The 26906-nt window shown below is 33.5% G+C and overlaps 2 protein-coding genes across 6 annotated transcripts in view; both read left to right on the top strand.

Annotated features, from left to right (window-relative positions):
• The window catches only part of LOC126888403 (uncharacterized), a 59815-nt gene that overhangs the window by 28321 nt on the left and 4588 nt on the right, over positions 1-26906 (top strand). For 4 of the 5 annotated variants that reach the window (XM_050656646.1, XM_050656644.1, XM_050656643.1 and 1 more), the window contains 5 exons: positions 1862-2167; positions 15624-15742; positions 20038-20749; positions 21707-21778; positions 24314-24559. In XM_050656646.1, coding sequence (XP_050512603.1) covers positions 1862-2167; positions 15624-15742; positions 20038-20749; positions 21707-21778; positions 24314-24559 — 1455 coding nt within the window. The remainder of the gene's footprint in view (positions 1-1861; positions 2168-15623; positions 15743-20037; positions 20750-21706; positions 21779-24313; positions 24560-26906) is intronic. The other variant, XM_050656645.1, reaches the window with a different exon arrangement.
• On the top strand, positions 6051-7056 carry LOC126888404 (uncharacterized). Its single transcript, XM_050656647.1, has 2 exons — positions 6051-6529; positions 6694-7056. The coding sequence occupies exons 1-2, from the start codon at positions 6334-6336 to the stop codon at positions 7029-7031; spliced, it is 534 nt and encodes a 177-aa protein (XP_050512604.1). The 5' UTR covers positions 6051-6333; the 3' UTR covers positions 7032-7056.

Raw genomic sequence — 26906 nt, 5'->3', positions numbered from 1 at the left:
CGATTTCCAATCTCCATCTCGTTCTGTCATTCCATAGATCGTCCTCGAGTTCTCTGTCCCTGATTTCTCTATCAACTCCTTCTCTTCAACTTCTAGGTCTTCCTGGTCTGCGCCTTCCTCTTGGTTGCCATTCGAGGATTTGTCTTGGTATTCTATTCTCCGGCATTCTCCTTACGTGTCCGTACCAGCTGAGTTGTTTCGTCCTGATGTCGTCAACAATAGTATGTGTAACCCCCATGATTTCTCGGACTCTCTCGTTTGTTATTCTGTCGCGTCTAGATATTCCCGCTGAACGGCGCCAGAAGTCCATTTCTGTTGCTCTAAGCATTTTCTCTGTTCTGTCTTTTATGGGCCACACTTCGCATCCATATGTTGTGATGCTTTTTATTATAGTGTTATATATTCTTTTTTTATTCTCCTTAGAAATATTTTTATCCCACAGTACGCTGTTTAGTAAGGATATGCCTTTCCTACCCTGTATATTTCGTTCCTTAATAGCTGCATCTAATTTTCCGTCTTGAGTGATCTTTACTCCCAGGTATTTGTAGTCTTCACATAATTTTATTTCTTGATTTTCCTCTACTCGGAGGCTATGTTGGTCTCCTCCGATACTCATGTATTCAGTTTTTTCCATATTCACTTCTAGGCCCCACTCTGTAAACTCTTCTAATAGTTTTCGCATCATGTAACTAAGATCTTCAGAGTCCTGTGCGATGATCACCTGGTCATCCGCAAAGCACAGCGTGTACAAAGTTGAGTCCGTTAGTGGTATGCCCATATTCGTACATTTTTTCTTCCATTTGTTGAGTGCTGCTTCGAGGTATATTTTGAATAGTGTTGGTGAGATACAGCATCCTTGCCTTAGTCCTTTAGTTACTGTGAATCCAGGTGTTATGAGATTTCCCGTTTTAATTCTTGTTGTTTGTTGGTAGTACAACGTTTTTACGGCTTCAACCAATTCTATATTTACATTTGTTTTCTCCAGTGCCTCCCATAATTTAACCAGCGGGACACTATCATACGCTTTTCTAAGGTCTACAAACATCAGATGGACTTCTTGGCCACGAGCAACTTTCTTTTCAATTATCTGAGTAATTCCTTCCATTGTCATTTTGGTAATATTTATAAGTTTCATTGGTAGGTACTTATATCTAGGTTTTTCATGTCTTCTATTAGGTCGGGTCTTGTCACGCTGTCAAAGGCTGGCTTGAAATTTATGAAAAGGATGTGTAAGTCGATATCATGTTCGTAACATTTTTCAATTGACTATGTGATTATGTATTGTGAACTGCGTCTATTGTTGACCTTCCTTCTCTAAATCCGTGCTGGTAGTCTCCTATTTAATTTCAATGTATTTTGAGAGTTTTTGTCTGATTAGTGCTGTCAATATCTTGTAGCAGCTGTTTAACAGTGTTACTCCTCTATGCTCTATAGTTGTTGCATTTTGTGGTGTTCCCTTTAGAATCGGAAATATCCATCCAGTTTTCCATTCTTCGGGCATTCCTTCTTTTTCCCAAATCTTTATTATACGGTCGTATATTTTCCGTCGTAGTTCTTCTCCGCCTCGTTTTATTAGCTCGTTTGGGAGTTCATCTGGGCCTGCTGCTTTCTTCTGTTTTAGATTTCTTATCACACGGTAAAAGTCCTCATATGACGGCTTTTCAATTTCGATTTCATCATCAAGGTATGTTTCTTCTGTAAATTCGAGAGAACTTTCTGTCGCCTTAAATAACTCTTCATAGTAAGTACCTATTTCTCCCATATTTTGGCATCAATCTCAACTGTTGGTTTCTTCTTTTTTTGTGATTTTATATATTTATAATGCCTTTTTTATTTATAAAAGTGTAATTTTTATTTGTAGGAAGTATTGGTAAAAATCGATTCATCCCAGCGAACATTTTTTATTACGACTACAAAACGAACGAATGGAGCGAACAGTATACCTGTCCACAACGTATACTTGAGAGATCGTATAAGTGCTGCAATTATTTAGATAAATTTCTAGTCTTTAGTTTATATAAGAAATGTGCGTGTGTATTCGAAGACAGTGGCTTTACGATATGGCCCGTGGTTTTCCCTCCGACACTTCATCACGATACAAAAAAAATATGGGTTGAATGCGGAAATTTTTCGCTTTTTGCATATAAGGATCGACTGTATTTAAAAGGTATGACATGTACAATATTTTAACAATATTTCAGATAATTTCAAATATCATAAAATTCATCATCATCAGGGCTTTTTATTCCGGATGGAATGTTTGCCGGTCTTATTTACAGCTCTCTGATTCGTTTATTGCAGATTTATCCAGCTTACACAATCAAATGCCGTTTGGTAGTCAACGAAGCATATAATCATAGATACTTGAAATAGGTACTTGACAATTTGTCAATACATCGTTATGTATTATAAATATGTTTGTCTATGTTTTTCGTTAATATGTAAGTGTATCGTTATGTCATAAACAACCTTGCTGATGTCTGGAAAACTACATGCGTGAGTTATTTATTACTTCGCTTACGCTGTTCTACTTGCAAAATTAAAACGTGTGTTTGATAAGTATTTAAAGATTTTTAATAGTAGATTATACCACGAGTCAATAATGATGGCTATTATTCCCGAGGAATATTTACGAACCGAGCCGCGTTAGCGGCGAGGGAGTAACATTCCGAGGGAATGAGAGCCATTATTGCGAGTAGTATACTCTACTTTATCTACGACAAATTAATTAATTTAAGATTTTTAATGAACAACTTTATTTGTTAAAAACATTAAAATTAGTAATAGTACAATTAATAAACTGAATTGGTTGAGAATCATCATTAACTTTAGTAGAGTTTTTAATACAAATATTTGGGATCTCGATTGCTGTAGAACAAGAAGATGGTACATTACTGTTTATCTCTTTAGCGATAGTATCTGCTGTAGTTGCCTTGTTTCTCATAGACTGATCAATGTATCCTTCAGCTACCTGTGTTGACTTCCAGCCCCCATGACGCTTTAATCCAGTTAAATCGCCTCCTCCATCAATATACAGAGTGGCAGATGATCTGCGATAACAATGGCCGGTATAACTTTGAGGATTTGGCAAGTTTAAATATTTGGCAATCTGCCTACCAATATCTGCAAATTTGTTCTTTCCTATACGTTGTATTGTACATTTAGATTTTTGATAATTTAGAAAGAATGAATTTATTTTCACATGTGACGGACGGAGATCGATGTATTTCTTCACAATATTGTAAAACGTACTGTTTATGGTAAATTTTCGTACAATTTTCACGTCTTGTATATTCATTTGATAAAGTTCGTTTGAGCGGCATGCACCCATAATTCCAATGATCAATATTACCTGAAGCAAATAAGCATATGAGTTTTTGAATAAATCAAATTAAATATGTATATTTACCTTATGTAAAAGATAAATTTCATCAGGAGCTTTGTCAATAAATTTCCTAATTTGCTCTGGGGTTAGAGTGGAAGACTTTTTTGCTTGAAATCCTTCCGATTTTCTCTTTAGAAACGCTCTTAGTTTGCCGTATTTTTCCAGATCAACGTCATGGTTTATTCTCAACATAGATTTAATCATTGAATAGAATGACCATAATGAAGACGGTTTATATTTTGCACTTAATTCAGCGAAAAAGGCCAGCAGAACATTTTCGGAAAATGATTTCGCGTTGTTTCGAACACGCCATTCGTTGAAGGTTGCGTACGTTTTATTATAAATGGATTTCGATGTTTCAGGTATTAAGGTAGATGCTGTTGCTGTAGCTAGTTCTACAATTTCTGGTGGTGTACAATTAAAAGATTCTTCATTTTCGTCCATCTCAACACAAATATACCTACTATTCGTTTTATTTGACAGTGACACTTTTTGAGGTTGATTATTTTGTTTCCGTGGTGAATTTTGTGATTGTTGTGCCAGAGGGATTAATAGCTATTAATCCCGCATTATTAATCCCTAAGGGATTATTATATGGCATTATATTGCAAACACCACAAGTATAATACATATATTATATATCAGTCGTAGATAAAAGATCTGAATAATGAGTTAAATCCTGTTACAAACGGGAAGCTTATTAGTAAAGTCTATTATTTTTAAAAATAAAAAAATAAAAATGTATACCATCTATTATTTTTGTTTTCTTCTTCTTTGGGTGCTGTCTTCTTAGCGAAGGTTGGCGATGACTTCTGCAAAGTCTTCTCTATTTTGGGCTTTTCTTATTATACTTAGAAAGTCTAATCCTGTCCATTCTTTGATGTTGCGCAGCCAGGTCATTTGTCGTCTATCCGGGCCGCGTTTTCCTTCTATTTTCCCTTCTATAATAAGTTGAAGAAAGTTATACCTGTTGTGTCTAAATATGTGTCCAAGATAAGATGTTTTACGTTTCTTGACAATTTCTGTGAGTTCACGTTCTCTATTCATACGCCTTAAGACTTATTTTTCATTTCTAACGCCATGGAATTTTCAGCATATGACGAAGACGAAGCACATCTCAAAGCTCTCTAATCGTAGCAATTAGCTGACTGTTAACGTCCAAGCTTCCACGCCGTGTAATATTACACTATATAATAGCCAGGGAGGTAGTGTCAAATTTGACCGGAGCATTTTAGCATGGCTGGTTTCTTTTTATTTAGGTAGGTGTTCCAAAGCTTATTAACAAATGATGTGTCAGCTAGCGCCAAACCGGGGATTTTAGTCAAGAAAAGGTAAAACATGAAAGTTGATGGACCAACGCTACAGCTTAAATGTCAAATATTTATATACGTTAGTCAGAACATTTAATGGACTTGCTTACTTAGCACCTACCTTTCACTCAGGAGATCGGGGTTCAAATCCTGGCGCGGAAAATTCTTTTTGTTTTTTAAATTGACATTTTATTTTGAAAAATTCTTATTTTTATAATACCACGTTTTTATGATTTATACGAGACAATATAAAAAAATCTGTATGTCTTTTATAGAATTATGCATAGAACTTATGAAATAGCATATATACATTTGATCATAAATATTATGATTGACCTTAATAAGCAAAATTGTTGTACATGAACCCCTGAAGCTTCCTGAGTTAGTACGACCAATCTAAGTGAAAGAGGGGGTTGGTCTCCCCACCCCCCTCCCGACATTTTTTTTATCTTTTTAGACAAACTGTTTTTTGCATAATTTTATGTGATGTCAAACCAAAAGATACATACAACCCTAATTTTTCACTTTTCTATCACCAACCCCCATTTTTTTAATCGCAATCTAATTATTTCCCTGTTCTCTATAACATATAAAAATGAATTTTTGTCTGTAGGTATGTCCCTTATAGAATCGTAAACTATGCATTTAATCATATGATGACCTCAAGCAAAGTTTTTGTACTTACATGAACCCAGGAAGGAGTTAATACTTAATAATGTATACTTAATATACTTAATAATTAATAGAGTTAAAAAAGTTAATACTTTTTTATTAATAACTAGCTGACCCGGCAAACTTCGTACCGCCTTAAAACTAAATAATGTTTGAATGTTTAATACCTAAAATTACCAGAAAGCCAAAAAATACTAAAAAATATTGCGTACCTATACTTTTTTCTACCAAATGCATAGTTTGCCATTCTATAAGGGACATAGGTACAGACAAACATTCATTTTTATTTACTATAGAGAATAGGGAAATATTTAGATTGCTATTAAAACATGGGGGTTGGTGATAGAAAAGTGAAAATTTAGGGTTGTATCTTTCGGTTCCACAACATATAAAATTCAGAAAAAACAGTTTGTCCAAAAAATAACAAATAATATCTCCCTTTTCACTTAGATTGTTGGTCTTACCAACTCGGGAACCTTCAGGGGTTCATGTACAACAAATTTGCTTATTAAGATCAATCATAATATTATGACCAAAAATGCCTAGTTTGCGATTCTATAAAAGACATACAGATTTTTTTATATTGTCTCGTTAAAATAATAAAAACGTGGTATTATAAAAATAAATATTTTTCAAAATAAAATGTCAATTTAAAAAACAAAAAGAATTTTCCGCGCCAGGATTTGAACCCCGATCTCCTGAGTGAAACGTAGGAGCCAAGTAAGCAAATCCATTAAATTTTCTGAGTAACGTATATAAATATTTGATATTTAAGCTGTAGCGTTGGTCCATCAACTTTCATGTTTCACCTTTTCTTGACTAAAATCCCCGGTTTTGGGCCAGCTGACACATCATTTGTTAATAAGCTTTGAAACACCTACCTAAATAAAAAGAAACCAGCCTTGCTAAAATGCTCCGGTCAAATTTGACACTACCTCCCTGGCTATAAGTACATAACACTATATCATGCGATATCGTAGGGACAGATCAAGATTGCGGGCAGTGAGTAACTGTCGCATCTTTAAGAAGGTGTTTCTTGCCTGTCCTATTCTACATTTAACCTCTTGTTGTTGGTCTAAGGTTTCATGTATCCAATACCCTGGGTACTTAAACGTTTTCACTTGTTCCACGAGGTTGTTGTTGACTAGGATGTTTATAACTGGTAGGTGCTTTTTTGAAATTACCATTGTTTTAGTTTTTTTTTTACATTCACCTCAAGGCCATATAGTTCTCCTTCTCGCACTACATTGGCTAACAGAATTTCTAGTTCTTCTTCACTGCCAGCAATCAGTACTGTATCATCGGCGTACCTGATTTTTGTTTTAGGTAAAAAAATATTAGAAATGAAAAAGGTCCCAGATGGATTAGAAGTTATTTCCATAAAAAGCCTTTCCACTGTTAAATATGATTATTTAAAAACGACTATCTGTGATAATATGGTATATACGTTATACAGAGAACAGATGATGAACGGCTACAGGTATTCGTTTGAAAAATGCAATTTAGATACCCACGAAATGGACATCATTTTCGACGGACTGAAAACGCTGCAAGTAGAAGAGAACATTTTCAACTTAGATCTGCCGGATCATTCGTTAAACATATTCTCAGTCTCTCACCACAAATTATTTGACGAAAATGAATTGGTGAATAAAAATTTCTGATTTTTTCAATAAAAAATATTTATGATTCATGTCTTTTTTATATTAAGGTACGTATCCATACGTGGGTGCTCTGTGTAGGAGCTCCACATAGTGGAAACGTTGGTGCTCTCGCCGTTCACACTCTTCGATTCAACCGGCTTGCGGTTTATATGTAGGGGAGCGCATGCCGTGGGGAGCACCCACGTATGGATACACTAACAGTAATATTTGCAGAAGAAACAGGGCTCCAATGTGGACAGTATTTGTTAAAATACCAGTAACCACCACCTGATAACTTTCAAGAAGAGGATGGAGGAGTCTACCTTTGGACTTCATGCAGATGTAAAAAATCTGAGCAAAGGAACCTTTAAATATTATATGTAACCTGTTATATTGTGAGATTTGGACTTGTAGAAACAACCAAGTTGGAAGCATTTGCGAGCTGGGATGCTATCGTCGCGTTCTGAAGAAAACTAAGTACTAAGGAACTAAGTACTAAACTAGGTACTAACGAGAGGAAATCACTAAATTAAACTTGAAAAACCGACATGTTGTCGGAGGATGCAAGTACCAACTATTGCAACTCATTTTTCAACAATAAAAAAAACAATTTAGGCTGACTTACTTTAGTACGAAAGTTGATAATAGCCAAAATACAGAATGTCAAAGTTAAACTTTTATTTTATTTATGCTTAAACGTTTCCTGACAGGCATAGTATAACAACAAACATTCAAGAATAAATAAAATAAAAGTTTAACTTTGACACCCTGTATTTTGGTTAAGCTATGGTCCATTTGTTACCAAATACCCTGTGTATAGACCACGAACAAACACAGTCATGAATGAAGTCAGATTTATAGGCATGTATGATTTTCAGTTAATCAGTTAACCATTTTAAATACTTAGGACGTTGGATAAACGAGACACTAAATTCGGATTAAGAAATTAAAACTCTTATAGAAATTGCAAGAGAAGCATTTATGAAACTTAGATCTATTCTGAGCAACTCTCAGCTGAATTTACAACTAAGAATCAAGTTTCTAAAATGTTACGTGTATCCTGTATTACTATATTGACGTGAAACCTGGATCATGAAGGTTAACATGATATACCATGAAGCCTTCGAGATGTGGTCGTGGCCATATCGTAGAATGCTGAGAATATATCTTGGGTTCAAGTCATTTCAAACAGAGAAGTCTTAAACATAGTAGGTCAAAGTGAAGGTGACTTAATCAAGATGATAAAAAAGAGAAAACTTGAATATCTCGGACATGTAATGAGAGGTAGCAGATGCAGCATGCTGCAGTTAATACTCAACGGAAAAAGAGGAATTGGTAGAAAGAAATATTCATGGCTCCGAAACTTTCGTCAATGGACTGGCTTATCAGCAGATCAGCTATTACATGCCACGCAACGCGCAACATCGAGAACGATATCGGCAAATTATCATGGAAGCTACCCACGCCACGCCTAAAATTTGGGCACGGTACTTAAAGAAGAAGATGATTTTGATAAGGTCAGATTTATAAGTATGTATTGATCTGTTTTCCTGGTTTGGGAATAAATGCCACCCTCGTCCTTCTCCACGCTTTGAGAATGTATTTCAGAGCATGGCTAGCTTATGCTCATGATATTGCGATCAGGGTTCTCATAATTGTTAGGCATATTAAAGTGGTGTAAAAAATAAAAAAGTTAGTACTCTTTTATTAAAATAATAAAATGTATGACACAAACAAGTTAAAATTTATTTATAAAAATATTTATAAAAAATTTTCAGTCACTGGACACCAGCATATATCGTACTATCTTTAAAATGTTTTATACTATTCATTGTACATTATCACAATTTCTTTGTATTCCGTTTTCTACTTCTAGATCGACGGACGCAAATTTAAAAGTTTCTTGAAGTTCTTGATCGGTTATTGCTTCGTCTTTTTTTTAAATCGGGGTTTAGACTTTTCTGATACCACAGTAGCCATATTTGGCACACAATCATCATGACGGTGGTAAATCCGAACGTCCAAACTGTTCCGTATTCTTCGTAGATGTAAGTTACAAAAATGGGTCCCATCACTCTCGAGAGACAGCCACCCAGGCAACCAAGTGACGTCATATAACGTTGAGGAAACGTCATTTTTTAGTTGAATATAACACGTGTTTGAACATTACGTCATATAGACGTCTTTTGTAGGTGATTTTAAATACGTAAGATTAATGACGTTAAAATTACGTTTAAAAAACGTTTTAATTTCAGACAGCCTAAGTCTGACGTCACAAAATTGGGAGGAGCTTGCTTGTTTGTATTGACTCCAAACAATTTCGTTTAGGTATAACGCTAAAATGTTCATAAGAAATTTCTCATATTACGCGGTTTGTGTCTTGTGTGATAAAATAGGACTTTTCATTTAGATATTTAGTTGAAGAAACGTGTTAATTAAGAGATTTTTATGCGTTTTTGCTCAGTGAGTTAGTTTAATGCAGTAATTTTTCTTGACAACTATTTGAGGTTATGTTTATTTGTTTTTAATTAAGCGTTAAATGAAGATATTAAGACAGCGTTAAATTAAGATATTAAGTATAAGCTAAAAGTTAGCCAACGTCTCTCCAAAATAGGCCATCTTCAACAATTAAAATGCTTTGGACATGTTATGAGAGCAAACACAGAAAACATGGAAAGACTCATTATACAAGGAAAGGTGGAAGGCCGAAGATCACGAGGAAGATCCCCAGCAAGATGGATCGATCAAAATAAAGGAATATACAAAAGACCTATGCATGAGTTAAAAAAATGACCAGAAACAGAGATCTTTGGAGACGAACAATACACGACATCACGTCGACCACTACACTCCTTCCGAGGGGTTAGAATTGAAGAGAGAGATTCAATATATATCTTTTAAAATTATTAACTTGGTTAATAAAAATTGTAAATTAATTACCAATTATTAAATGAACGCTGCAAGGCCCGATGTCATATCAAAATGAACTCCAAAAATACGAAGGTGGAACAAGGAGCACGATGATTACAAGATCAATACAAAGACAAGCAATTGGACTTCATATGTCTTGGGTTTTCACACAACGTGACCGAAAGTAGCACTAGAGGTCGATATTTGAACTCTTCGTGCAACTTTGCGTAGATTGATATCGACACTTCCGATTACACCTTTTATCCTATTAACGACGTTCTACACCTTCGGCAAAGAATTAAGGATTTGTATGAAATTTTAGTATGTTATAGTTTACTTAAAAAAACTAAGACTTGATTTTTAAAAAATTGTTTTACCGTGCCGTTTAAATACTATTAAGGTTCAAAGTTAAGTTTTAACATGGGCTCTTATGGGAATTCTTAAAAAGTTAATAACTTTTGACCCAAATTTACGATTTTTAATTATTTGTGCTTAAATTAAAGGTTTTTTTGTAAGGAATAACATATTAAAAAATGAGAATTGTTTACCGTACCATTATTAAATTAAAGTGAAAATACTGATTCGCTCTTAAAAAGTTAATAACTTTTGACCCAAATTTACGATTCTTAATTATTTGTGCTTAAATTAAAGGTAGGTTTTTTTATAAGGAATAACATATTAAAAAATGAGGATTGTTTACCGTACCATTATTAAATAAAAGTGAAAATACTGTTTCGAAATCATGTTTCGCTCTTAAAAAGTTAATAACTTTTGACCCAAATTTACGATTTTTAATTATTTGTGCTTAAATTAAAGGTTTTTTTGTAAGGAATAACATATTAAAAAATGAGGATTGTTTACCGTACCATTATTAAATAAAAGTGAAAATACTGTTTCGAAATCATGTTTCGCTCTTAAAAAGTTAATATATAACTTTTGACTCAAATTTACCATTTTTAATTATTTGTGTTTAAATTAAAGGTTTTTTTGTAAGGAATAACATATTAAAAAATGAGGATTGTTTACCGTACCATTATTAAATAAAAGTGAAAAGTTGCAACTCTAAAACCGGAAGTCTTACTCACTTAGTAAGTGGGTAAGACTTCCATCTTGGGTAAACTGACTAATTTTAAGTAACTTTTGTTCTATAGAGCTTTTTCGCCAAGTCAACACTTTTCGAGTTATTCGCAAGTGAATATGTTCATTTTTCAACAAAATAACCACATTTTTAGACGGTTTTTCGCAAATAACTCAAAAAGTAAGTATTTTGTCGAAAAAAACGTTCTTAGCAAAAATATAGCATATAAAAAGTAAAAAAAAAATGGTGTACGCGTTAGGTCTCTGGATCTCGTAAAACCAGAGTTATAGCCAATCAAAAATAGATTCATATTCACCAAATTTCAAATAGAATATTTCGACGTGAAATATCCAAAAAATTAAGCACTTTTTGGGGAAAATCTATTATAACTTTTTTAAAGTGTTTAAAAAATGCTTTATTAATGTTTTTACAAAAAGTTTCTAGCATTAAATTAAAGCAAGTTACGCTCAAAATAAAGTTGGTCCCTTTTGTTTTTGCAAAAAAAAATCGGGAAGACTACCCCCTAATTAGCAAGTTAAATTAAATTAATCATTACCCCTCCACAAATTATTTTAATTATGTTGTGTTTATACGATCTGTAAGTTTCATCGATTCAAAGTGCTTATTTTTGAAAAAATATGGTTTCAAAGTAAAATTTTTAAAAATTTAAATTTTGAAAAATATGCTTTTTTTCAATAACTTAAAAATTGTTAGATATACCAAAAATCTCGAAAAACAAAAAAAGTCAGATTTGCTTTTTTGAATATCATGTATTTTTTTGTTTTTCTGTTGGACAAAAATTGATTAAGATTTGGTGTTTCTAAATTTGCATACATTCGTGATCAGTGACTCGTTCAACCCCTTTTAACTACAGCCCTTTCAATAATAAGGACTTTGAACCGATGAAACTTACAGATCATATAAACAATATATACCTGAGTCAAGAAACTTGTGAAGTCGTAACGATTAAAAGTTCATTTAAGATACTAATTAGGGGTTGATTTTCTCGATTTTTTTACCAACACCAAAAGGGACTAACATTATTTTGAGCGTAATTTGTTTAATTTTGATGCTAGAAATTTTTTTATAAAACAAAAATGAAGCTTTTTTTAAACACTTTAAATAAGTTGTAATGAGTTTTCCCCGAAATGTGCTTCATTTTTGCTTATTTCACGTTATTAAAGTATTTCATTCGGAATTTGACGAATATGAACCTATTTTTCATTAGCTATAACTCTGCTTCTACTATTCTACACCCCCTATTGGGGGTGAAAACCACCCCCCGGGCAAAAGCACATATCGGCACAATATCACTTTTTTCTTTGACTTGTTAGCTATGTGTATGCCAAATTTCATGTCTATCCAAGAGGTTCTTTAAAATTTAGAGGTTTTGCAATATTTTACCGTTAAAGGACGGACTAATATTAATTTCGTTTAAATCATACAGTACGTAAATTGTTCAGCTGGACATAGGAAACATACATCGTATATATTTAGATACATAAATCCATACATTGTATTATATTGAGATAATTGTGGCAACTGAGCTACAAATACAAATTGTCAGTAATTGTTTATCTTGGATATTAGCAATAACTTCAAAATTCGTTAAACGTCAAGTATTATTGGTTTGTCATCTGAACCCCGAAGCGAAGAGTATTGTTTAAAATGTTTATTTTTACTTCTCCAGAAAAGATGCAAATAATTAAATGGTAGTATCATGGTAATTCGTTGGCAGAATGTGTAGATCTATTTGCTAATACTTTCGAAACTAGACCCATACCTTGTGGACAAACAATTGCAAATGTTATAAATAGTTTTGAAATACAATATTGCTTAAAAGATTGTACAAAATGTCACAAAAGAAAAGAGATGTCCCCGGAAAGACAGCAGGAAATCGAAAGAAGGGATGAAGATATTTGTTCTACAAATGGGGTAGATAACTGCAGAACCACCAGAAGTGTCGCTAAGGAGTTGGAGGTTTCGCATACCACAGTACATAAAGCTCTAAATTATTAGAGTGTCAAATGGATGCATCTCACGAAAATGACGATTTTGTAAAAAACATTATTTTCACAATCCTTCCAGAAAGCGGTATTTGTCTCAGGAAAATGAACATAGAAGCATTGTACATCGGACTCAACGCCCTCAAAAACTTAATGTGTGGACCGGCATTTTGGGTGACCATGTAATTGGTCCATTTTTCATTGAGGGAGTTCTGAATTAAGCTAAATATCTTGCTCTTTTACAAGATAGCATTATTCCAGTTATTCAGAATCTCCCAGATGTACGTTTAGAAGATGTCTGGTACCAACAGGATGGCTGTTCCGTTCATAATGCGAGTATCGTGAAAAATTATTTAAGCACAATTTTTCAAAATCGCATTATAAGCGGAACAAGCAACCAAATTAAATGGCCTATAAGATGTCCCGATTTGGCACCCATGGATTTCTTTTTCTGGGGACATATTAAATCCACCATCTATGGCAACGATCTCGAGAGGGCATATAGTCTAGAGGATTTGGAAAATAAAATAAGAAACGCTTGTGCTACGATTACGCCACAACAGCTTGAAAACGTGAGGCAAGCATTTTATGATAGACTAGGTTAGTGTCTTGCAAAGCAAGGTGGTCTATTTGAACCTTTCATTTAGTTTACTTATTATTTTGTACCGTATAATGTATTGTTGGATTTTCAATTACTTTAAATTAATTATTTATTTGTGTTTAACTAGTTTGAATAATAATTTTTCGTTTTTCGTTGGGCGTAGTACACAATAAAATTTTTGAAAGGTTTTTAACTGCATTTTAATAACTTTAAATTATTTACGTAGATTTACGTAGCAGAATTACCTCCCTCGATTCACACGTAATAGCGTCTTTTTCGTGAAAGAAAATTCTACATAGAGTTTAAATACAATAGGCGTGGTTTGCTGTAGGCCTATTGGGGACGATCTTTCCACAATAGAAAAGATCAACGCACTGGCTAGCTTACCTCAAGTGGTGTGAAAACGGCTAGATATGTTTGTAAAGGAGAAATTTACTTTACTCAAAGGATTGTGACCGATCAGAGGTCACAGGTCAAAGTATCCTCAAAATACTAAGGCCGATGCCACATTATGCGTTTTGACCGGATGCGGTGAAAACGCATCCGTTTCCAACGCAACCGGACTGACCTGTCACACTATGCGTTTAGTCTGGTGCAGTTTGTAAGCGCGTACCGATGACTCAAAACGCATCCGTTTCCAACGCAACCGGACCGATCTGTCACACTATGCGTTAGGCTGATGTCAGATTATGCGTTTTGACCGGATGCGTTTCCGCCGCATCCGGTGAAAACGCATAGTGTGACAGATCGGTCCGGTTGCGTTGGAAACGGATGCGTTTTGAGTCATCGGTACGGGCTTACAAACTGCACCAGACTAAACGCATAGTGTGACAGGTCAGTCCGGTTGCGTTGGAAACGGATGCGTTTTCACCGCATCCGGTCAAAACGCATAATGTGGCATCGGCCTAAGGTAGCCACTTGAGGACACTTTTGCCTTTGATTCCTTACGACACGCAAAGACCGCCGTTCGTGAAGTCACAATCCTCGTTTATATTCATTTCGACTGACACAAATAAACGTCAAAACATGACAATATAGTAGCTGAATATTTTTGGCCTGAGGGAATGAGAATTACACTCACCGGAGGGACCGCAGACGTTCGGATACAATTAGCGTCTCTTTGCAAAGACAATGACGTCGACTTCGCAAAGTAACAAGACACTTACTCAACACACACACTACACATTACACATTACACCTGAGTTAGTGATAAGTATACAATTACGTGGCTAAAGGTTCTAGTTCTAAACCAAGGCCAGAATCAGAGACAAAAAAAAGAAAACTGTGTCTGTTTAATTTTGTAATTAGTTTTAAATAAAAAATATTTTAAAAATTAAAGTAAAATTATTAACTCATTAATCATAATCTTTGTTTTTGAGTTATTTATGGACATTCTTGTTTACAAATTCACTTATTATATTCGTTGTAACAACTCTATTGCACCAGAAACTCGAACTCGAACACAAGCTTCAACTAACACAGATTAGCGCAGTTGCCACACTCAACTTAATGTACATTGCCTATGTCCAGCTGTACGATTTACGTACTGTATAATAGAAGTATAACTTCTTACGTGCGTACAAAGTACACACACACATTCTTTTTTTTTAACCATACCTACGGTATTCTGATAGAATACTTTACCAAATAATGCCTGGGGTAATAATAAAGAAAAATAATTATAGTCGTAATTGTTATATCAATAGAGATTTTGCATTTTTCCCCAAAATCTTTTATAAAAAGTACCTACTTTATAAGAATAGGTTTTTTCGAAAATATTGCCTATTTTAAATCTATGGGTTACTGTTTAACTTATAGACCGGCAAAGGAAGAAAGAGAAGAATATAATGTCACTTGTGACTAACCTCAAAAGTTGTCAAAAATTTCAAAACAAAAAATATAGGTCTAAGCATTTAAATTCTTTTTGTACATTTTGTTTTTGTAATTGTAATGTGTGATTGATAATTTTGATGGTCTTCTTTTATACAATATGTCGTGTTCAGAGGAAGTTATTTTAGAAATTGAAGGCACTCCTGTCAAATGTAAAAAAGATGTACTTATTTCCAATAGTGATTACTTTAAGGCAATGCTGGAAGGAAACTTTATAGAAAAGGATCAAGAGACTATTTGCATTAAGGTAGGTACTATTTTTATTCTTTGCATAAAGTTTAACCTATTTATATAAAATATGAGTAAACATCAACTCTTTTGAATTCAGTGTTGTCTTCTTATTTATTTTTCTAAATTGTCTTCATTATTAAATTATACCCTTGGGGCAAGTTTTGCCGACTGTATAACATGTATTTTATCAGTGCTTCATCTAGGTTGTAACCTTCTGTTTCCATAATCAAATTCTGTCTGTCTTCCACTCATCTATCAGAATCTAAACTCATCTACCAGGATATGAGCATGATAGTCCTTGACTTAAGTTTTTCGGAACCTAAGTGAATGTGTTCGAAAATAACAATTGTCACTTAAAAACTGCTTAAAATGATAACCCAGGCCTTTATATTTCCATTTTCTGATGTCCATTATCAACTACCATGCCTCTTATTGGTGTTGTTCCATAAATTCTGTCCTTTTTGCTTGGTCGCCTCTCTGACTTCTTATACAAAAATACATATATACCTACCATAAAAAGGTAACAGAACAACTAAATCTTATGAGTCCCCCTTCAGGGTATGACCCTTTCAGGGTATAGAGCAGGGGTGGCCAAGCTCCTTGATAGACAGAGCCATTTTATAAAGTTTGAAATCTTTTGCGAGCCGCAATTAAATATATAAATAAAAAGATATATAGATAAAAAACAGGGCCTTTGTCTAGAATTCTTCCATGTTTTCGTTAAAACATTACTCACTGTTATACTGGTGTTGGGTAATAATATGGTGGAACTTCAATAAGAATTCTCCTTCTATCTATCTCTGGACCTCCTACGTTTGACATGATCTTTGATAAATGGTCAGAGGGTCAGATGTTTGACTTTCTTGACAGGTAGGAAACTTTTTCCTTCCAAAGTGAAGGAGATACACTCTCTCACTCATGGGTCCTTAAATATATGGGCCCCATTTTCTATATCGCTAACATCAATTCTCCATCCTCTAGCCACATCCTAACTAGTTCAAATAATTTCAATTAGTTGACCTTCCAGTAAATTTCGATGTAAAAATTTATTAAAAAATAAAAAAAAAATAAATGACCAACTAATAATGTTCAAAGTTGTCTTTGCCCTCTCCATTATGATCCCATTTTCGAAGTGCTTCGCTAGTATGACCAGGTCTGTATAAGCAATTGCCTTTATTCTCTCTTCAGGTTTATCTCCAATATGCCGTTATAGAGTACATTCCAGAGCAGTGGTCCTAATAGCAAGCCCTATGGCACTGCCGCAGATGTTTTTATTGTGTCGTCTTTAGTTATGTCAATACTTCTCCCTGTGAAATAATCCCTCACCAAGTTCTGCAGGTATTGATATATTTCAATTTCTTCTAAAAATCTGGTAATTTGAGCTGATGAGCTGTTAATTGCGTTATTGATGTTTAGAAAATCTTCCACCTCCCATCTACCCCTGCATGCCTTTTCTCCCATACTATCCTATTTATGGCGTCTATGGTAGATCTGCTTTTTCTGAACCCATACTGCCGGTCCGACAGGCAGTCGGACAGGCAGTTTCTTATTTTTCAAGCCTTGATTTTATGAGGATTTCGAATTGCCTGAGTAGTATATTTAGCAAGCATATTAGCCCCAAAACACCAGATTCTTACAGTTTTTTCCCATGTTAAGGGACAAGGATAAAGTTTTGCTGCTTTCTATACCGTGGGGAATTACTGTCAAAAGCTTCTAAGCACTCAGCATTTTCCTCAGTCTTTATTATTTCTGACGCAATTTTGTCAGATCCATGAGCCTTCCCTGTCTTTGTGGCTTCCATTGTGAAGCCGTTTTTGGTGTCTCGGTAGGTATTCTTTGGAAGGTTTTTTTCCACTCTTTGCGGGAGCAGTGCTTCTGCTAGTTCTTTTCTGCAATTATTGTCTTCTATCTTAAAGAATCACTGTTTATGTTCGTTCATGCAGTTCTTGATGTGTCATATCATATCTGATGTGTCTTTCATATTTGTTGTCAGTACTTTAAAGGACAACGGTGTAGAGCCAAGAGAAGGTTATTGAAATACCACCTACTATTTTACTGAATTTTGGATGTAGTAGTGGAAATTAAATAACAGTTTCCAATATAAAGTGAATATAAAAGTGCATACTGACGATACAAGTGAAAAAATAAACAAAAATTACTAATTAAGTGTGAATTAAGAGTGTATAAACAAACACAAAAAACGGACATAGGAAAGTGAACGAGTTTCAACAGCCAGCTGGTAGACGGGTCACGCTCCACGTCACGGCGACGTTGCCAGACTGTAGTAAAAGTCGCGGAAAAAGGGAAAACTCTAAAAATTAAAATACTTAGCGAAGAAAAATAAAATAAACTACTTAGTTTGAGGACTCAAAGAGGAACCTAGCTTTTGAAGAGTCGATCTGGGTGAAGTTCCTATCGTTGAGATACCAACTAAGATACCGTAAAATAAACAAGAACATGGCGGAAGGTGATAATAAAATAATACAAAGCGAAACAAACAAGAACATGGAGGACAGCGACGACTGTTCGGACGACAGCAAAAGGAAAAGAGATCCGGATGATGCGACTCAAAGATCAAAAAATAGAAAACTCTCACAAATACCATCTAAAACAAATAGTAAAGAACAAAAACTAGATCTATTAATAGAGATGGTATCGGAGCTCAAAAAGCAGAGTGACAAAACCAGTGAAGATATAAAAATGATAAGAGAAGAAAATAAGATATTGAGACAAGAAAATCAAAAACATCAAGAATGACATTCTTCGTTCTGCCTCCATATTTAAAATGTAGAACCTACTGGCAATTTAATTTATATGTTTGTCCCTTGTTCAGTGTGTAGTTAGTTGTTAATTTAAGTTTGCCACCAAAATGATCTATTATAATTAGATGACATTCGAGGATACCTTCTTTTTATTGACGAAATGCCCCTGAGGATGCTCTTGTGAGCGAAAGTATACTTGGGCAAGATTTAATTAAATTCAGTGCTCGATATCTGCCTTTTGACTTTAAAATTCATTTATACAATCATTATCTCTATTGATGTTGAATGTTTTTTTAAGAATGACATTAGAAGTACAGAAATAGTCAAGTGTGAGTTTAAATTTTCTACTAAATTAATATAACTATGTTGAACAATTGTATCGCCGTCTCACTCTGTCAATTATAAATATGTAACTGCATATGTCTTGGATAACGTTTTTGCTTAGTAGACAACACTTAATAACGTATCTCTCTCGTTTGTTATTTATAGAAAAAGGCAGCAAATCCAAAATATGTGCTTGATATGATCGTTCATGGGTATTCTTTCATTTTTCCGACTGTACATACATAACATATCTAATCAAAAACCTCTTATACCCATAGGTGTCGAGGTGTACAAGCTCACTTAAATTTTTTCTACAAATTTACTCCACTCTTTTCTGTCTCTACAGTCGGAAAAATGAAAGAACACCCATGAACGATCACATCAATCGTGATTGATGTGATCGTTCATGGGTATTCTTTCATTTTTCTGACTGTAGCTAGTTCCTTCACCTCACTCCATGTCTTCCCTCTTTCTTCGAGAATCCTGTGTGTATCATGTAATCCTGGCTATATGTACCACTATTTTTATTTGAGCACTCTCAAGAATCTTTCTATGTGACTTCATGTGCACTGGCCTTGACCACACTGGGGCTCCATATAGTAAAATCCACTGCACTACTTCTTCTTTAAGTATCATCTCGACGGAGGTTGGCAATCATCATAACTATATGGACTTTAGAGACAACTGCCCTGTAAAGTTCATTTGATGTACATCCATACCATTCTCTCAGGTTGTGAAGCCACAACGCTCTGCGTCTCCCCATGCTTCTTTTTTCTTGGATCTTTCCCTGCATAATGAGTTGGAGCAAGTTGTATCTCTCTCCACATGTAATATGTCCGAGATGTTTTAATTTTCTGGTTTTGATTGTATTTAAGACTTCCATTTCTTTATTCATCGTTCTCAGAACATCTTTGTTTGTGGCATGTTCTGTCCATGATATTTTCAGAATTCTTCTATACACCCACAACTCAAATGTTTTGACTGTACTACTACTCCTTCTTTACTAGGCTGTTTAGATCTCCAAAAGGAAGATTGTTCTACTTTAGTCAGTAATTTATTTCTCACAGTGTTTAATTTGCTATAAACATCAACTAGCACTATAAAATAATAGTAATTTATATACATTTGATGCAATTCCAAAAAACAATAAAAATGTAAGCCAAAATGTAATCAAATGTTGAATCTCTGCCTTATAGTTTATCAATAACAGTCGTTTTAATTTCAGGACGTAGATCTAAAAGCCATTAACATTATTCTCACGCTTTTATGGGATCCTACGATTTATATCGAAGATGAAGATGTACTCATGGTACTACATGCAGCTTGTATGCTGCAATTTTGTGAGATTAGAAACATGTGTTTAGATAAGCTTATCCAAATTCTATGTGTACAAAATTGTTTGAAAATATGGATAATAACAGAACAGTTAGACATTAAGCCGTTATTTTTAAAAGCTAAACGTCTAGCATTAGCTGAATTTATGATGATTAAAGAGACTGATAGTATTAATGATTTAAATTTAGAACAACTTATTAGATATATTGGTAGTTTACACCTAGTGACTGATAGTGAATTAACAGTGTTTCAAACACTAATGAAATGGTGGTATGATCACAGCAAAGACCATACTTCAGATGACTTCATCAAGCTACTTAGTTGCGTCAACTACAAACAACTCTTACCTGATCATTTTAGAGAAATACGAACTTATCCAGACCTTGCTAATACTGAAGTTGAAGATATTTTAAAGTGTTTGTACAATATTTTAAACAACATTCCAAACGGGTCATGCTCGGAGAAATATGTAGAGGTAGCAACTAGGCTAAGTCAATCAAATGACCGAAAAATTGATAGTGTACCTTGTCTTTTAGTCCTAAATTCATATGATGATGTTCCTAATAAGAAACGCCTTGTGGAGAACAATCAAACAGTTGTGGGTAAGTATGTTTAAATTATATTTTTCCTGATTCTTCTTTTCTTCTTCCTCTTGTTGTAGAACATGTAGGACAACATTGTGATGTTGTCCAGCTGTCATACCACCTCTTGAGAGGTCTTCCTAGTGGTCTTTTTGTATTGGGTTTATGTGTTTTTGCCCATATCTGGATTCTTCGTGTGTCCATTCTATCAACATAATCTCATTTGTAGTCTATCTCTTAAAGTTTCCTCTTCTTCTTTTAATAGGACTATGTCCTGTTTCTTCTGTTACAGTCTCTGCTGCGATCCGGAGCTCCAGCTCTCGTACCATCGTTTTTTGGGTCACTGCTTGGTGTTGGGATTCTGTGTCTTCTCTCATTTCGCCATACGTTCAAGGTCCATCTGATATTCAATCCGATGAAGGTTTCCTTATTTTCCTTATTCTATCTCTGAGAAAAGTTCCCCTTGCGGTTCTTAATACTTTAATTTCTGTAGTTCTCATCAATCTTTTTGTAAGCTGCGTACCTCTTGTTGAAAACTGAGGATCAGAAATTGGAAACAGGAAGTTAGAGACAGAAACGGATGCAAGTTATCCATCTAGTCCATCTTATCCATCTATCATGCAAGTTTCTAATTATGCAGAGATATAAATGCTTGTATTTCCTCTCTTCCTTGCATCTATCCATGGACTGAACTGCATAGCTCTCAAATCCTACTCCACATCCTGCAGGCATCGTTCCTTGGACAACCTGTCTTCCTGGTCCTTCCATTCTGTTGTTCCCTCTTATTAACTCTCAAAGTTTAAAACCAATGTTGATCTTGCATGGGTACTTTCTCAAACCGGTTGGTGAATCCTTCGAAGATATGTTTTGAGAAAATCTTTAATCTAAATTGTCTACTACATTATGTAGTAGTTAGTAAAAATCTTTCTATATTTGGATATATTGCTGGACCTTAGGTAAATAATGATTTTATTTTAGACAGATATAAACGAAAAATAGTATATAAAATATTTGTTGCAGATAAGAGCAACCTTCACCTGGTTTACTATGGTAAGTGAAAATTATTATTCTAAGGTATTATTTCTGAAAACTTCTACTTACAATGTGAATATACAGATTTCGAATGTTTATGTTATATGAATTTATGTTATATCTAACAAAGATCCATTACGTTTTCAGTGAATAGACAAAGATCACAATCATATTTCCCCCTGGAGTCTTCACTCCACATTGTGCATGAACGCTCATCACAGCGTTACACCGATCGATTAAGCCGATTTTTTCTGATCCAATTATACTCTTCAAAGTAATATCTGTCTATCTACTCTTTATTTTATTTCATTTTTATAGAACTGAATTTTTTTCACTCCTAAGTACTACTTCCAAAAAATCTAACTAAAAATAAGGTTTCAAAGATATCATTTGGAAAATACCAAATATTTTATTTTTAATTAAACGACATAATTTTTTGCCCATTTTATTCTCAATTCAGTACAGCCTCCGTGAATGATCAGGTAGAATGCTAAGTTAACATTTAAAATTTACTTTTAGTAACAGAACGATAGGACCAGTGGCCCCACCTATCAAACTAAATAGCTATGCCGTTTTAAATAATTATGTTTCCTTACTTCCTACCATGTAAAATGAACATCAATGTTAAATGTTTCCTATTAGTCCAATAAATGAAGCATTTTGGCTCGCAATTTTTTCGTCCAGCATGGATTTACTTGAAATTTTTACAGAAGGTAGGGAATAGTCCAAGGATCATTTTCTATATCATGCCGTTGTACGCTAAAATCTTGGGGGTTTTTGCAACCCTTTCTCGGGGGGCGGGAATTTTTTATTACATTTTCTTCGTAAAACTAACATTTTTCGAGTTATTCGCGCTTGAAAGTAACAGTTTTTCGACGAAAAAATCGACTTTTTTAGAGGGTTTTTTGAGAATACCTCGAAAAATATGCATTTAATCAAAAAAACTTAGATATCAAAATTGTATCTTTTAGCAACACAAACCAAATTCTTTTTGTGCAATATCTTTAAGACCAATACAAACCGAGATACGGCATGTTAAAAGTTAGCTTTTTTCGTCAAATGCATAATTTGAAATATTCAAAGCCCAATAACGGAAAAACTTTGCATTTTTCGAGGAAAACTTAAATAATCTTTTTTCAAGTATACAGTTCTACCTTTCAAAAAATAATAATAAAAAGTATTTAGTCTGAAAATTAAGCGACTTATGATCAAAAAAAGGTCGGTACCTGCTTTTCTCTATGAAAAAATCAGTGAAAACAACCCCCTAACTACTCTCCTAATTAAAAATTGGTCATGTCATTTTTGTAATTCCTTTTATATTTGTATTGTCAATACACCTAAGAAGCTTGACCTATTTAAAAGGCCTAATTTTAGAAAAATTGGAGTTTAAAGAAAAATTAATTTTTTGCAATTTTCTGTTTTTCACCTTTTACTTCAAAATATCTCCGAAAATATTGGAGATACGAAAAAATGATAGACTACCAAATTGTAGCTTTTTTAATAACTAAAATTCCCTTGTGAATAGATCTTTATTATAGTGAAGAGTTAGCGAGATATAGCTGTTTAAAACCCCTATTTACGAGCAAACACCCCCTTATTCGAGCCCTTTAAACCCACCCTAATTAAAAACTAGGGATCTTACGGCATTTAGTTTACACAATTTTATAACTCTTCAAAAATCAAGCAAAATCATTTTTGAAAAAATTTTTGATCGCCAAAAATGAAGGAGCTACGTTTATAAAACGAATTTTTTTTTTCGAAAAAATTCGAATAGTCCGCTTATGGATAATTTTCAATGTATGCATAATACCACAGAACCGGTTCTTATACTGGAAGATGACCAAAAAACTATTTGTGTTTGTATTTGTACATATTTGTAAATTCGTATTTTTGTGTAAATAAATGTTTTTGTAATTATTTTAATTCTACTTTTTTTCTGTGTAGATCTATTAAAATATTTACTTAGAAAAACTGTAATGTTATTAAGGGTTGAAATATTATGATATTATATCCTAAAGTATAAAACAATCGTTATTTATCCAATCAAAACCAAATTTTACCCATATTAAAGTTTACAATGTTTTTATATAATTTTTGACAATAAGGGGTAGTTTACCCTCCTAAAAAGAATCAACGCCCTTAAGCATGATACAGAATATGAAGTACAGGGTGAGATGATCCTAATCCCAAATTTTTATGTAAATCGATGCAAGCCGAAATTATTCTTTTAGGATAAGTAAATTTTTTATATATAGCTCCAACAAGGGTGGTTTTAAGGGTTGAAATATTATGATAGTATATCTTAAAGCATAAAACAATCATTATGTAATTTTTTACAATTAGGGGTAGTTTTCACCCTTAAAAAACCAAAAGCGTACACGGCTCAATATAGAAAATGAACTAGAGGGTGTAATCAGCTTAGTCCCAAATTTTTGTACAAATCTATGCTGGACGAAAAAATTGCGAGGTTTTGCCATTTTTTCAGCTTCATTTCCTCGAATATATACTGTATAGACATATAGACCTAATCAGTTTAAGATTTTATCATTTTAGATCGGAAACTTGATATATTTCGAGGATTCATAAATATTTTTAAAAGATTAGAAGGTTTTAGACTGAGAGGATATAAAGAGTATATATTTTTGTTTGGTGGAGAATATGTGCTTGGTAAAGGGGAATGGAATTATACTTTCTGGGTATACGATTCGATCAAAGACATGTGGAGAACGAAATCGAGGATGCCTTTTCCTAGAAGACATTTTGAAACGTGTATAGTAGGATCTAAGGTGTTTGTTTCAGGTTAGTGTACCATAACATAGATGTATTAGGCTAAAGTACGTCAAATGGTCGAAAATTTTATACCCGCTTTAGTCCAAAACGATTCGACACTCACAGCTCGAAGAGGTAATAAATGAAGAGGCTATAGCTATATCTTAGCTATAGATAAGAAAATGTCAAAATTTTCAGTTACTTATTACATTTTATTATTATTACATAGAAATAAGGGCTGGGGCCATGAAGACCCATAAGCCCATTTGCAAGAAAAAATGAAATAGTACCTACATTACAAAAAAATAGTTTCGCAAATAAACTATAGACTAGTAGATTGTGCACAACACTGATCAGTTTACAAACAAATAACTGTCTAGTTGGTTTTTGAAAGCATTTATAGATGGAGAATTTATAATTTCCGTTGGGAGACTGTTCCGTAAACTAAAAATACCATATTCTAATGTCATTACCAAAAATAAGATTCAGGACGTAGTACGTAGATAATGAATTCAGAGAAATGAAACTGGAGTCTGGGTATACATACAAAACCTGTTTGTTTCAAGCAGCAGTGCAAGTATTATTTCGGATTATTTCATTCATAGGAGATTCTGACCAATAGAAAGCTACAGAAATACAAATTAAACTGATTATTTTTTAATGATTTTAACTTCCAATCGTATAGTAAGATATTTGATCACGTGTTTAATTCTGTCCAATCAGATTAAAATTATACTGAGAATTATCTACTGTACAAAATTACCGATAGAATTTTTTTAAGTAGATTGTTTCTGTTTAATGGCAACCAGTTAACTAGTTTTGACAACTGTCACATTTAAGAAAATATCCATAATATATGTATTAAAAAATAATCTTACGAATATCACATGACAGTAAGAATAAACTAGAAAATAATGCTTCATTTTTACTCAAATTTGTTGTCATTGGGTAATAGCCACTCGAGACCTGCGGACTCTCGTGTCTATTGCCAGACAACAAATTTTCGAAAAACTGTCGCATTATTGTCAATTTATTCTCTCTCTCTTGTGATATTATACCCGATAATTTTTGATAATTTCCCGTCGTCAAGTATATTACGTCAGATGCCCTTCGTTGCTATGAAAAAATACATTCAATGACATTAGTGACAATTAATGTTTTAAAAATTATAAAAGTGATGACTTTCAACCGTCAAATATTTATAACAACTGTGTGTTTAATTGTACTAATCTGTACTTACATAAATAAATTACAATAACATTTTGGTTTGAACAGTTTTATTCATGAAATAATCGTAACAAATTGCACTCGATCTCTAAAATTAATATAGAATTTTAGAGCTCTTTTGCAATTACTACTGATAATATTAAAGAGTTCTGGCATTCGGTGAGGCTATTAAAAGCTAACGAAGGAAAACTAGAATATCTAAACAATGTAACTTTGCAAAAAATGCTGCGTTTACCCGTCTCTAATGTAAAATTCAAAATATTTTTTCCGTTTTTAACCGTATTAAAACTGATGATCGCAATAAACTTTTGAATAAAAATGTGTTTTAAGATTATTTGCCAAAGAAGGTATGAATGAGGTTGGGAATTGTTCCAAATTTGATCCAGACATGCAGATGTTAAAATCAATGGATGACAAAATATTATATAAAAATATTAAATATGAAACTGATAAAAATTAAATACAAGTACCTAAGTCATTTTGTTTCCCAGTTAAAATGTAAAAAAGTTTGTTTTTTTTACAAACATTCACAATATATTAATTTCTAGTTAAGTTAGCTGTTCCTAAATTATGGTACATTCTATGTCAAATCACTCAGACAAAAAATTTTGGATCTCCGATTTGTCTGAAAATTAGTATGTAGCTTCTGCGGGACGTAAAAATAAGATATTTAAGGTAAAAAAAAAGCTTCTTCTTTTTTTCTCAAAATGTTATTCTGTGCTATTTTACAGTGATTTGGTGTTTATTTTATTTAAACAAATTTGGATTTTCTATCGTAAAGTATCAATGGAAAACATAATATTTTAATAGAAGGGACTCAAAAATGTCATTATAACAAGTTACTTTGATTCAAAACAAGTTTTTGATAAAATTTTATAGTGTAAAAAACGTTAAAATACCGTTTTTTACATTTTCCTCCATTCCCAAAATACATCATCATCGATTTGGCAGAAAATTTGCCAACAGATAGCCAAAACATAGGACTTTAAGTGGTTAGAAGGATTTGAATTATATTACAATACCAAAAAAGTTACATGCAGTAATATCAGACTCAAAAGTATATTAGTCCAGTCGGGATAGCATTTGACCTTGCATTCCGAGCTACCCAAAATTTAATTTTTCTAATCTTTAGGGGAGTCAATAGTAGCCT

The sequence above is a fragment of the Diabrotica virgifera genome, chromosome 7 (genome assembly GCF_917563875.1).
Source record: "Diabrotica virgifera virgifera chromosome 7, PGI_DIABVI_V3a".
Classification (NCBI taxonomy): Eukaryota; Metazoa; Arthropoda; class Insecta; order Coleoptera; family Chrysomelidae; genus Diabrotica; species Diabrotica virgifera.
This window is presented reverse-complemented; position numbering and strand designations above follow the sequence as displayed.